Source organism: Lichenostomus cassidix, chromosome 2 (assembly GCF_008360975.1).
Source record: "Lichenostomus cassidix isolate B80296 chromosome 2, HeHo_3.0, whole genome shotgun sequence".
NCBI lineage: Eukaryota > Metazoa > Chordata > Aves > Passeriformes > Meliphagidae > Lichenostomus > Lichenostomus cassidix.
The window spans coordinates 31,330,201-31,344,782 of NC_139482.1; the positions used below are offsets into that span (position 1 = coordinate 31,330,201).

At 43.4% G+C, this 14,582-nt stretch overlaps 1 protein-coding gene across 1 annotated transcript; it reads left to right on the forward strand.

Moving 5' to 3' along the window:
* Positions 1-8,027: 8,027 nt before the first annotated feature.
* LOC146441069 (metalloreductase STEAP4-like) lies at positions 8,028-13,443 on the forward strand. Its single transcript, XM_085050899.1, has 4 exons — positions 8,028-8,483; positions 9,843-10,436; positions 10,994-11,158; positions 12,153-13,443. The coding sequence occupies exons 1-4, from the start codon at positions 8,028-8,030 to the stop codon at positions 12,420-12,422; spliced, it is 1,485 nt and encodes a 494-aa protein (XP_084907025.1). The 3' UTR covers positions 12,423-13,443.
* The last annotated feature ends 1,139 nt before the right edge of the window (positions 13,444-14,582 follow it).

Sequence of the window (14,582 nt, forward strand, 5' to 3'; positions counted from 1 at the left end):
CTAGTAAATTCTTTCTCCCACAAGTACTGTCTGTGACTCCACAAGTGACTGCTGGCATAAAGGAGAGCACAGCTCAAGTGCAAAGTTTAGTGGCATAGTTCCTTAATCTGTCAATCAACTGATGGTGCAACCCTGTGCACAAGACAGAACACAGTTTTCTAGGTCAAGTTACCTGTTTTTTGGCCATTGTATGCATTTGATGGCATTCAGCCTGAGATTCTGCAAACTAGGAATAAAATGTAGCCTCCCTTCTTTCAATGAAGTGATTAATAGAAAAAACTAAACCAAATAAGCTAAATTCTGGTAAAGCCCAAACCATTAAGAACTGGTTGGTGTTTTGGTAGAAGAAGAGCTTCTGGTTGTCTCCATCAGGCTCTTGCCTCTTTTCCTTCACTGACTTTTTACACTCTATAACTGGTTTAGTGAGCAGGCACATGGGGAAGCACCAATGATTTGGAAGTGCTCAAGGATGGGTGAGGCTCAATCTGGATGGTGCTCTAGTGCCCTGTGACCTTGGCAAGTCTTTCTGCCTCCCTCAGTCTGAAGTTTCTTCACCTGTGGAACAGCAACTCCTCTCCGCCTCCTGCTGCCTTAAACTGGTGAGCATTTTCTATTTGCCTTTAAAGCCCTCTGAGTGGCACTACATGAACAAGATATATAGACAGTACTTTTAGCTGCTGTCCAGGAGCACTTTCCTTCCCCAGTCCACAAAAGAGCAGGTGTCAGCAGTCCCTGTTATGGACCCCAGACCACAGATGCAATATCACAACGACTCTGGGGAAACCCTCAGTGAGCTGCACTCATTAGCTGCACCAATGGTAGGGTAAAGCACAAATACCCATGCTGTGTGTGGATCTGAAATATGAGGCTTATTATGTAGAGGAGGTTTGCCTTGTATATGGTCCCAAAATGCTCTCATCTTAGCCATTTGCAGCTTCCCTGTGACACCATGTGGCAGCTGCAGCTGTGCTCCTGGGGGAACCACTGATCTGGAGAACAGAGCCACACACCATCACCAGCCTGCCAGGAGCACTTGTACAGCAGCACCTTTAGAAGAAAACCCATTCCTTGGTCTCACAAAACCCATCCTTTGGCTGAACAGTGAATTCAACTTAAGGCCATTAACCCAGCAGGCTGGGGTTTGCTTGCTTTTTTCAAACACACCTAGACAACTCTGCAGCATGTTTGGAGAAGCTGCCCCAGAACAAATGCTCACGCTGCAGCCAACAGCTCTGGATGAGATGCTGACTTCAGGGACTACTGAGAGACGAGAAGGCAGCAGTCTTTATTCCCTTTAGCATCTGTCCTAAGTGAATGTGCACTCTCATCATAAAGCCTGAATGTTAAATCCAGGGTAAAACGTGCACAAAAAAAAGCTGAACAGATAATCCCATCAGTCCACTTAAATGGGAATCTGAGTCAACAAATTTAATAAAACGGGGTCAGTGGACCACACAGATGACAGAGGAGCTTCTCACTGCTGCATTATGCCCTGCAGTCCCTTGAGCTCATGCTGGAAGTTTTGATGCAATAAACTGGCTCTCTGGGCACAGGATTTCACCACTAGATGTCAATGGTATTCTGAGTTTTTGAAAGGGAAGATACTGCTAAAAGCAGGTTAACTGCAGGAAAAGTTTGTTTTAGCTGACACCAGCCAAGCACAAGTCAGCCAAACCCTTTGCTTGGTCAGGATGCTGATGTTCCCCTTGCAGAGATGCCCCCAATTAGAACCCTGTCATGGCTCCAGTAGTTTCTTGTCCAGTTATTTCTGGGAAATTATACCAATTTTGACCATACTACTTTATCTCAATGTCCTCTGAAAACCTTAACATTTAGCTGAAGATTTTCCTCATTTGTATTTGTACAAAGGTGGACCAGGTTCCTTGGAGACACTCAAATTGCTCTGAGGAATCAATCAGGTTTGCAAAATGCACAGAATTAAATTTGATATTCTAAACTACATTATACTCTTCAGCAGAAACTCTAATTTGAAAGCAAAGTGAATTACCTCACTTCAAATTAAGTAAACCTCATCAAATAAGCAGTAAACAAGGATCTAAATGAATTTCAGACACGTGTGAGTTTTCTTCAGATTTGCATGTTGTTTTCCCGTAACAGTACTCCCCTGTTCTACCTCTGCTATGCTGGACTTGTTCAGTTCATTCTCCATCCTGTCTTATGCCTCTCTTCTAGTTCCTACTATCACATCATCAGTTATTTGATTTAAAAGGTAACCTCCAACCAACAAAGTGCCCTGAAGCTGGAGCAGATAACTGTAGCCCTGAGCCAAGTTCAATGCTGGCAGCTGGTGTCAGCCACAACAATTTTCATCCCTGTGAGTGTGACAGGGCACCCAACACCCTGTAGCTACACATATGTATATGACTTCAGAGGATACACTCTCTTGTCTTTGACAACATAAGACTGGTGTACAAACTGAAAGGGCTTTTGGAGTGGCCATTTTGCACTGCTCTGTTAGAACATCAGTAAGTTTCAGTTGCTTATTTTGTCAGCTCTTGAAGATGAAGCCTGTGACACCATGCACTGAGGGTAAGGCTCCTGCTAGACTGTCCTAGGTTGCAATATATATGTAGTTAAGTATTCGATTACCACCAGCTGTGGGCCATTAGCTGCTATCACCCACTCCGGATGACAGACAATGGGCCATCCGTTAGCTATTATCAGCTGCTAACGACCCACCCCGCATGACAGGCAATGGGCCATCAGGGACCCACCGTGTGACTCATGGACTTATCTCATCCCATTGTGAGATGCTCTGCCGAGGAGGGAGGAACCAGGTGTTCCCACCTGGATATAACCTGGCCTTAGAACTGCCTGAGCTAGCCCTGTCTACTGGGTTCCCAGAGGACGAGAGCTACCACTGGATCTTCAGCTGGAGACTAGACCTTCACAGGATCACCGCTTCAACTGGACTACTTCAGTTGGACTGCTACTACCACCCTAACAGGGTGTTAGGTTGTATCTGACTTTGTCAGTGCTTTTTCCTTGTATTATTTCACTTATTTTTAATTTCAATCTTGACTTGTGATCTCCCACTGGTTTGTTTTCAAACCAATACATATTTTGGCACCCAATGTGGGGCACGACCTGGGGAAACTCAGAAATCCTATCACCATGATGCTCAGCTTATCTATATGGGTGCTGTATCTCGCTCTCTATATTTTTCCTCAAATGGGAAACTATCTGCCTGTCGTATTGGTGCTGTTGCGACCAGGGAATGGCATGAAAATTGCTCTTTTGGTTTATTATGCCTATTGTATGATAACCTGTGAGGCGATGAATACCATTCGGAACGTATACTCAATTTTATCTGCCTGCCCTAATCTGAGCCACTATGTCTGGGACCTCCTCAGCAATCACACCCAGCCTCTGGGGTTAGGAGGAGAAAGCGGTTTCTTCCAGCATTTCAGGTCAGGCACGGCCGTTTTTGACAATATTGAGTTCCCTCTAGATGCTAAGGATGGCATAATCTTTTTGTCAGTTCTGTTTTCTTTGATCAGCATCGTGTACATCTTGCTGAAGATCAGAACAATACTTGGTGTGGTACAGCATCTTCTTGAAGAGGAGGAGAAAAGAAACAAGTCAGCAGGCACCACGTCCATGCAAACTGCCACCAAGAGAAATGGAACCAAAAGAGCAATCAATGTCTCAACACAGACCATCGCCGAATCAGAACAGCCGAAGCCAGTAGCGGTTGCACCCGTCCAGAAAAAGAAATCCAAGAGCAAATCAGTCCGCACAGCGACTGATGAGGATGCGGCAGGACCATCTCACCAAGCAGAAGAGACAGAGCCGGAGATCATCACTCGCTCTCTATCCCTGGGGGAGCTGCGTGACCTACGGAGGGAATTCACCCGGCAGGCAAACGAGTCCATCTTAACCTGGCTGCTCCGCATCTGGGACACCGCAGCTAACGACACCATTCTGGACGGAAGTGAGGCCAGGCAACTGGGACCCCTGTCCCAGGATGTGGTCATTGACCAGGGGATTGGGAAAACCCAGGAAACTCTCAGCCTCTGGCAGCGATTGCTGGCGAGTGTACGAGACAGATACCTCTGCAAAGAAGACCTCCAGATGCACCAAAGGAAATGGAACACAATAGAACAAGGTATCCGATGCCTGAGGGAATTGGCCGTGCTAGAGATCATTTTCTCGGAAAACGAGAGATTCCCCAAGAACCCAGATAACGTCCAATGCACTTCACAAATGTGGCTAAGATTCGCGCGGCTCGGACCAGAGATATACTCTCGTTACCTGGCAACACTGCAGTGGAGGGAAGGCGAAGACAAGGTGGGCGTGTTAACAAACAAACTGAGAATTTATGAGGACACTGTCACCGCTCCACTACACACTCAGGTCTCATCAGTGGAAGCAAACCTGGCCGAGCAAGTCCGGAGCTTGAGTGAAGAGAACCAGAAACTAAGGAAAGAGCTCAAAGAAGGATTTTTCCATGCCACACCAAAACCAACCAGAGTCTCTGCCATCAGGAGCAGACATCCCCCAGCCAAGGAAAGAACACAAACTCTGTGACGTGACCTCTGGTTTTTCCTACAGGAGCATGGGGAAGACATGAGAAAGTGGGATAGGAAACGCACCTCCTCCTTAGCAGCCCGGGTACGTGAACTGAAAAAAGAAACATCCACTTCGGGAGGCTCATCTAGGTACAACACTGCCCCTGTCTCTTGTGGACACAACCCCAGACAGAATGGAAATGATAATATGACTGATCCTCTTGAAGGGACCTCAGGAATACATTTACAGGAGGAGAGCATCATGCACCAAAAACAGGATTAGAGGAGCCCTGCCTCTAGCCAGGTAGAGGAAAGGGATAACCGGATCTATTGGACTGTGTGGATCCGATGGCCTGGCACGTCTGACCCACAAAGATACACGGCTTTGGTTGATACCGGCGCTCAGTGCACCCTGATGCCATCCAGGTATGTGGGGACCGAATCCATTTCTATTTCTGGGGTGACAGGAGGATCCCAGCAGCTGACTGTACTGGAAGCTGAAGTGAGTTTAACTGGGAACGAGTGGCAGAAACACCCCATTGTGACTGGTCCAGACGCCCCATGCATCCTCGGCATAGATTATCTCAGGAGTGGATATTTCAAGGACCCAAAGGGACATCGCTGGGCTTTTGAGATAGCAGCCATAGAGACGGAAGACATAAGACAACTGAATACCCTGCCTGGTCTCTCAGACAACCCATCTGCTGTAGGACTACTGAGAATTGAAGAACAGCGAGTACCAATCGCTACAGCAACAGTGCACCACCGGCAATACCGCACTGACAGAGACTCTGTGGCCCCCATCCATAAGATGATTCGGGAACTGGAGAGCCAAGGGGTGGTCAGCAAGGCTCACTCACCCTTTAACAGCCCTATATGGCCAGTGCGTAAGTCCAGTGAAGAATGGAGACTGACAGTGGATTACCGTGGCCTGAATGAAGTCACACCACCACTGAGTGCTGCTGTACCAGACATGTTAGAACTTCAGTACGAGCTAGAATCCAAGGCAGCAAAGTGGTATGCGACCGTTGACATTGCCAATGCCTTTTTCTCCATTCCTCTGGCAGCAGAGTGCAGGCCTCAGTTTGCTTTCACCTGGAGAGGTGTGCAGTACACATGGAACCGACTGCCCCAGGGGTGGAAGCACAGTCCCACCATCTGCCATGGACTGATCCAGGTTGCACTGGAAGAGGGTGAGGCTCCAGAACATTTGCAGTATATTGATGACATCATTGTGTGGGGGGACACAGCAACAGAAGTATTTGGGAAAGGAGAGAAAATCATCAGAATTCTCCTGGAAGCTAGTTTCGCCATCAAGAAGAGTAAAGTCAAGGGACCTGCCCGAGAGATCCAGTTCCTGGGAGTAAAGTGGCAAGACGGACGGCGTCAGATTCCTTCTGAGGTCATCAATAAGATCACCGCGATGTCTCCACCAACCAACAAGAAGGAGACGCAAGCTTTCCTAGGTGCCATAGGCTTTTGGAGAATGCACATCCCTGAGTACAGCCAGATCGTGAGTCCTCTCTACCTCATAACCCGCAAGAAGAACGATTTCCACTGGGGCCCTGAACAGCAGCAAGCCTTCACCCAGATCAAACAGGAGATCGCTCATGCGGTAGCCCTTGGACCAGTCAGGACAGGACCAGAGGTAAAGAATGTGCTTTACTCTGCAGCCGGGAGCCATGGTCTGTCCTGGAGCCTTTGGCAGAAGGTGCCTGGTGAGACCCGAGGCCGACCACTGGGATCCTGGAGTCGAAGTTACAGAGGGTCTGAAGTCAACTACACTCCCACCGAGAAAGAAATCTTGGCAGCTTACGAAGGAGTCCAAGCCGCCTCAGAGGTGATCGGCACAGAAACACAACTTCTCCTTGCACCCCAAGAGACCTTCTGGCTCTTTCCACCCACCTGAGAGGAAGTTGGAGCCAGGTGGGGACAGTGTCTCCTCTCAAGGGACAAGGGACAAGACAAGAGGAATTGTGAGATGCTGGAGACAGGGAGGTCAGACTCCAGCACAGATAGATAGATAGAACCAATTATTCTAGTCCAAGCCAAAATCTTCCCATGGGATTCTCAGAACAAGAATTTGTATGTCTATCTTGCTAGCAAAGATTGCACCCCACAGCACAGGCCACAGATGTTTGCATCCTTGACTCACAGCTCTTATCCCTAGGTCATGGCAGGTAGCGGGAAGCCGAGGCTTGATTGTTTTCATTCACAAACAAATGCAAGTTTTGGGTCAAATAATTTAAAATCATGTTGGATTTTTAAAAAGCAAAAACTGTTCTGGCTACAGAAAAATACAAAAGAAAGCAAAGAACATCATCTCAGTGTTTTTAAAAGGCAGTACATTTAAATTGCAGCCTTCTGAATGGTGCTTCACAAAATAATGCAAGCAAAAGGTTCATAAAGAGCAGGAGCAAAGCAGTTGTTTTAATTCTAGCTAACCATTTCATGCATTTCTTTCCTGCAAATTGGAAAAGCTGTTATTCCCACAGCTCTAATTAAGACAGTTAGCTCTGATGTGGTAAAAGTCTTGAATCAGGATGCCTGCAAATTAAATTGCTGCTCTAAGTACCAATGGACAGTCCAAGAGAGGAGTGTCTCAGGGTCTCCTGTTGGAGGTCTTAGGTCTTCTGCTCTGAGTTCACTTTTTTGTTAGGGAGAATAGCATGTAGACCTACTGCAAGACCTTTGAAACAGATCATTTCGATTCTGTATTTGCACTGGGGATCTCACTCTGCAAGTGCAGAGCAACCACCCTGCTATTGCATGGATAATACATTAAAGACTTTGAACCTGCCAGGTACAGTGATAAAGGAAGATAGAAAAAAACCTCAAAGGGAATTTTACTATGAGTAATATATATATATCAAAAATCTATTTTCAGCATGAAATATTCAAGTCCACTGTCCATGGAACAGTCTTCAGGAAATTATAATAATAATAATTTTATTATTGTAACAATAATAGAACAAACTGGCACTGACTACTTGCATTAAGGAAATACTAAGAACAAGATATAGGTTTATAGCTACTTTTTATAGGAGCCCTTCTTAAAGTATGTTAAAAAACACCTTCCAGGTTCCAATCTGATTAGAAACACACTCCTCCTCAATGCTTTTCTATAGCATAAGTAAGCAAAAATTACACTGAAAAGCATGCTACACTTGCTCTCTGTGGTCCTGTGTCTTTTCCTCCTATTTTGTCTTTGAGAGAGGAAAACTGGAACAGTTCAGCTGGATGTTAAAATCCATAAAAAGGATGGAAAAGAGGGTGCTGTAAGAGATGGAGAACTGAATAGTCAGAATGGTTTTTTAAAAACTGGACATAAATCTGCTGAGAGTGTGTATTTAGAAGAGTGTGCAGGAATCACATTAAAGGACAAAAAGATGCTAATATGTCTATTTTGTACACCCAGAGTGAATACAAACCTTTCCTTTTCAAGAGATTGATGTTTTGCTTAGTTTGTTCCTATGACTTTTTTCTTTTTAACAGATGAATAAAAATTCTTCCAACATAATGGCTTTGGCTCCCAACAATTCTAACAAGAGAGAGACAGTATGCATATTTGGAACTGGAGATTTTGGACGAGCTCTGGGGTATAAGATGATTCAGTCTGGCTACTCCGTGGTGTATGGAAGCCGGAGCACCCAGATATCCAACCTGATTCCCAAGGATGCAGAGGTGTTGAGCCATGCAGAGGCAGCACAGAAAGCCACTGTCATCATCATAGCAATCCAGAGGCAACATTACAACTTTCTAACACCGCTAGCAGAAACTCTCCATGGAAAAGTCCTGGTGGACATAAGCAACAACCTGAAATTAAACCAGTACCCTGAATCCAACGCAGAGTACCTGGCTCAGCTGCTGCCTGGCAGTAAGGTTGTGAAAGGCTTTAACACCGTGTCAGCCTGGGCCTTGCAGTCAGGCACGCTGGATGCAAGCCGGCAGGTAAGGCTGAGCAGCGGGGATTTCCTCGGCACAGAGTTACACACCACATGGCTTCCTGTCAGCTACACAAAACACAGCTGGACATCAGAATCAGACAGGGTTGAGATGGTATTTTCACTATAATCTCCCATTTCAAACTAAATGTGAGCTAAAATTACTTTGGGTTATTATTATGGCATGACAAGGAGTATCAATTTTTTGCCTCTGAACTCGGGAAGGTATTTAGAGACACCAGAGAAGCAAGGAAAGAAAGACGACAGAGGTACAAAGAGAGACAACAAATCAGGAGGATTGTTGGGGTTGTTTGTTGTTCCTTGGGGTTGTAAAGTTAAACAGAAATGAGATAGGAGGAATTTTCAAAGTGAGAATAAAATGAAGAAAGCAAAACAAGGGTGACAAGGGATATGACAGGGCAATGAGTATGGGCAAAGGAGGTAAGCTAAAAGGTGAATAAGGTACTAAAGGTTTCTAAATCATTGTCACCAAAGTTTAACACAACATCAGTGTGCACAAACCATTTTACCCAGCTCCTTAACCACAGGCCAGCAAGCACAGAGCTGGCCACAGGAAGCAACACGGCAGCTTACATGGAGACAAATCATTTATTACTACCCTGGTTTCTGCCACTTCAAAGGACAGTGCTCTTGTACAACACATGAAATCACCCAGCTACTCAAACCTTTGTTAACTCTGCTGCCAGATAAACAGTTTTGGCTAAAAACCCAAGGGCTGCCAGCCCTAGGCTCTATAGCCTTCATCATCTCAAAAAGAGCAGAAATTGCCCCCTTTCTCCCAGTTCCAAAAGGAATATTGGTTTACTTATTGCACTCACAGAAAGGATGGTTTCTTCACTATTTTACTAGACCTGGAAAGAACTAATATTTACTTTTGTGATAGGGAAATTGTGTTTTTAAAATCTCTGTCCTCACTTCCCTGGCATACTTAAGGACTGCTATAGGAGCAACTGACAATTTTGCTTTTACTTACTGCTATTCAAAATTTTGCTTCAATTTGGTCCTATAAAATCTTGTGCTTACAAACTACTTGTAGACCTTCAGAAAAGTATGTCAAGTCTTCTATGCAAAAACATGTACTAAACATGTTATACATTGTTCTCTCCAGATATAAAATTTTGCCTCTTGAAACAATCTCCTTCCCCAAAGTAAAGAATTATATTCAAAGTTCTTTGACTTGTTCGCCAAAAGCACCTATACGCTACTTTTTGCCTATGTTAATCAAGGTCAGCAGGGAAGCCAACAAGCAGCCTAGGAAGCTTATTGTCCATATCCAGGAAGGATGGCAGTAGAGAATGTCATAAAACTCTGTAAAAAAAAAACTTCTGTTTGTTTTTGTCTGCAGGTGTTTGTCTGTGGAGATGATGCAGAAGCTAAACAAATGGTGATGAATATTGTTCGTGCACTGGGTCTCACTCCAGTAGATAAGGGATCCCTCTTGGCTGCTCAGGAAATAGAAAATTACCCTCTGCAACTCTTCACTCCAGTAGATAAGGGATCCCTCTTGGCTGCTCAGGAAATAGAAAATTACCCTCTGCAACTCTTCCCAATGTGGAAGTTTCCCATCTTTTTGTCCCTTGGCCTAACTGCATTCTTCTTCTTCTACTGTTTGGCTCTTGATGTAATTTACACTTACATTTATGAAAAGAATGACTTTTCATTTTTTATTGCAATTACCATTCCAAATCGGGTCTGCCCTGTAATGGCACTCACCCTTCTTGCCTTGGTTTATCTTCCTGGTATATTTGCTGCAATTATTCAGTTATACAGAGGTACCAAATACCGCCGTTTTCCAGACTGGCTGGACAAATGGATGCTGTGTAGGAAACAACTTGGACTAATAGCCTTGGCATTTGCTTGCCTGCACGCTGTGTTCACTCTTGTTGCTCCACTGCGAGCCTTTGTAAGTTGGAGAACCAGCAAAGGAATCATCTCCCAGGTAAGTTTTGTTTGCTGCTCTATGTATTCCTTTCTTCTGGCCCTGTTAAAACACTACCTTCTATCCTGAGCTTCAGAATTCCACATGGGCAGTCCAATGTTTTTATATTGTAATATTCCTAGCTTCTGTGGTTTTTTTAAACATTGATATACCTATGTTTTGTTGATATTATGTTGAGCTGAGGAGATTTCTGCCCTCAGTTTTCCTCCTAGATAGGTGACATATTAATAAAATAATCAGGGAAAATGTAAACACTCTATCTCCATATACCTTCAAGAATAGAATATATTTTGGCTTTCTAATCTTACTTTACAAAGGACCACATATATCTCTTCAACACGTCTACAAAAGAGTAGAACTTACTACACTTACAGTTACATAGAGCCTACATGTAATATAATGCCTCTTCTGCTTTTGAGCATTCAAAGTAAATCTCTGATGATTTTCAGAGAGTTAATGTATAACACATATCTCCTACTTACCTGCCAGGAATTTTTTTCTACTTATTGATGCTAAAACTGCTATCACTCAAATTCACCTGATCTTCTTTCCTTCAGGCACTGAACAATAAAACAGAACCACTCAACCACACTACGGCGTGGATTAGTGACTCTTATTTGGCTTTGGGAATTTTAGGATTTTTTTTATTTGTTCTTCTGGGAATAACTTCCTTGCCTTCAGTCAGCAACAATGTCAACTGGCAAGAATTTCAATTTGTACAGGTAAGAAGAGGACCTCTAAAAAAAACTTCTTCTAAAAAGCCTTCTTCCCTCATAAGCAATGGCCATGGGCAGATTTACTAGAGACTTATGACTTTCCTCCACTAATATCTCCAAATGAGATCTGTGCACTGTGCATCTTCACACAGTGAAAAAAAAAATCCACATCGTCATAGAGTTGTAAAAACCCACAACTGCTCTGAGGGCATCTTATTGTTCAGCTGGGCATAGTGCATTAACAAGAGAAAGCTGGGAAGATGTGAGCTCCTACATCACAAACAGAAAGCTGACTTTGACATCAAATGCCACAACTGTACTAAGTCACAAAATAATTTAGCCATTTATTGGGCTAATTTTTTGGTTCACAAGATATTTCAGTTTAAATGGGTCTGAAAATTACTTTATAACTCAATGCCAAGCAAGAATGCCAAAGAGAATCTGCAATTTCTGCAGACTGTAAAAACTGCCGTGACTATAAACAGGCTGCCCTTGGTAACACTATAATCTCAGCTCTGCATTTGGAGGAAGTTTCATGCAAGCTGCCATGCCTCTGCAGGAGCTGGGCTGGAGGGGAAGGGAGGCAAGAGAAGGGGAAATTACTATCAATGAATGTTTTATCAAGGCAAAAAACTTGCACAGTATGGTACTTCTCGATGGATTAGCACTAGAGCATATAAAATCTTGGATCTCTCTACTGAATGTCAGCATTTTCTCTTCATTTTCACAATTATGACAGCCACTCACACTAGTATATGTGAGCTAGGAAAAATTATCAGAGTTATGGATGGAGAAAAAAAACCAGACTGTATTTCACCTATATCCATTTGAATTGATCTTTTTGAAAAAAATAAGAGCCATTATATTGTATAAAACCATTTCATTTCATCAGTCCCCAAGTTGGCACATGCCACAAATCTTACCGTGTCCTTAAAATTGCATTTGTTCTGGTTTAATTTGCTGTTTTAACCTCCACTTCTTTCTTTCCTCCATTCTTTAGTCCAAACTGGGATATCTGGCACTGATTTTCTGCACTGCACATACGCTGGTTTATGGTGGAAAATGGTTCCTGAGCCCATCAGCATACAAATGGTATCTTCCAAGCATCTACATGCTGTCCCTTGTTGTTTCATGTGCTGTACTGGTTGTCCAATTTGTGCTGATATTTCCTTGTGTAGACAAACCTCTCACACGAATTCGACAGGGCTGGGAAAGAAATCCCAAGTACTCAGAACAGTCAAACTACATTATCAACAAGTCTGCTGTGTAATTACACTGAACTGTATTATTTAAAAAAATATCATGAGGGCATATCAAAATGACGCCTTGAGCCTACTCTATCTGAAAAAGGAGAGAAAAGTGAAAATTTGGCCAAGCTCTGTGTAAAACAAAGCCAGCCCAATGACAAGCTTAAAATACATTCAAATGAGGCCTTTGAGTTTCTGCACCCCAGGCATGCTTTCACACAGGTGCAGATCCTCTCTTTTGCTCTGTGGATTTCCCCTTGCCTATTCACCCTCCATTCCCAAGAAGGATCCATGAGAAGTAGGTGGTGTTCCATGTCCCTCCCCTGTTGTTCCAAACTCCTCCAGAGCTGGGCAGAACCACAGTAACCTTTGGTGTTAGACAGTGTCTGCTCCTCTTTCCCACCCTGTCCATTGGGACTCAGCTCTACGTGCACTGACACACATCCACAGAGACCCAAACACACCTCCTTTTGTTTCCCCACATTTCTACCTTCTGTTTCTACCCCCAGAAGCCACCAGCACCCACACAACAGGTGTATGATGGATGCTAGCTGAGGAACAGAGCTTTGCCTCCTAGCATGAGTTTGTCCTCCATTAACATCTGATCCAAGGAGAGCTATGTTCATGCCTTAGAGATAGTTGAGTATGATTTGTTTAGTTTATGTCCAGGAGCTCTGATGTTCAAAGTGTGTGGGTCAAGGACTGATGAATCTTTGCTTCCACTGCTCTACCAGAAATTCAGGGACAAGGGGAAGGAGTAGAGATCAAAATGGCAGAGATGTGAGAAGTGCTTACAAGTCTAAGCTTTTCAAGTATAAGCAAAAATTGATGTGTGATTTTTTGTGTAAGCAGTGAGTTGTAAGAAAAGAAACTGAAGGAAAATCCTTTTATATTGGGGGTTACATTATATGTCATAGTTATAGTTGATGAAGATAATACTGTTGATTTTTCAAAAAATATTTCAAAATATAAATCATTGGATGTGATATTACAAATATTCTATGAAAATACACATATTTTAAAGGCAATAAAGATTTTTTTTTTTACACTGTTGAGCTCTGTCATCATTTCGGGAACCTCTTCTGCTAAGATGCAGCTGATGGTGTGCTCAGCGGCACAAAGGTGTTGGGCAGCCTTGGGACAAACAATCAAATGGGATCCTGTCTTCATTCAGCTGCCTGGACTCACTTTGCCCCATCTTTGTTTGCTTCTTGGATGCTCACGTAAGCAGATCTTGGCTCAGTCATTTCGATAGGCTGAGGATGTTGGGGAAAAACAGGATGCAGCTGGGATGATGACTTCCTGTTAAATTCCACACAGAAGATCTAACAGTCTCCTTTGGACTGAAGAATAAAGACAGAATGTGCTGGTTTTATAGGAAGAGAATTGCCTACTATTTTTTACCTCTGTGTTGTTCTCCCTGTCCATACAAAGAACACTTAAAGACATGAAAGTATAAGCAAGCTAACTTAGTATAGCCAGCTGTGCTTTCAAATAACCATTATCAAGTAGCTTTTAAAAATTATTTTTCTAAAAAACCAACAGCAACAAAAATATAACCAAAACCAAACAAAAATAAAACAAAGCAACCATCTGAATAATACTTCTGAAAACATTTCTCAATAATGGAGTCCTTTTTTTTAATTCTGGGCATACATCCCCCCTTCATGTCATCTTCTGTCCCAGAATCTGTTCTTAATATCCAAAAGAATGGTGAAGTAATCTGGGATATCAGCAACTGACGGAGCCAGACTTCTCAGAAATAGTTCTGGCACCAAGTACTCTTACTAACCAGCACTGGTACATATGTTATACTTGTCCTAAACTGATATACATGTGTTGATATAAGTCTTTACAGAAGATTTTCTTGACCTATGCCATCATGAAGCAGTACTACATTTCAAGCTTCCTTCAGTGATTTTCCACAGAATCAATTATTGCAGAAGGGATCAGGTAAAGGCTCAATGGGCCCAAGTGACAACAATGTTGGGAGGATGCCTGCAACACCTCTTCATAGCCCTCTGGATGAGAGAGAGATGGAAGCAGCAGAAAGAGAAGAGGAAAATAATACAGAACAAGAGAGAGAGAGAGAGAGATTGTGTTTGTGTGTACAAAGCGACAGACAAGAGCAGAAAATAAGTAGCAGCAGTCTGAGTGAATATCCTCTAGATTTGCCATTTTGG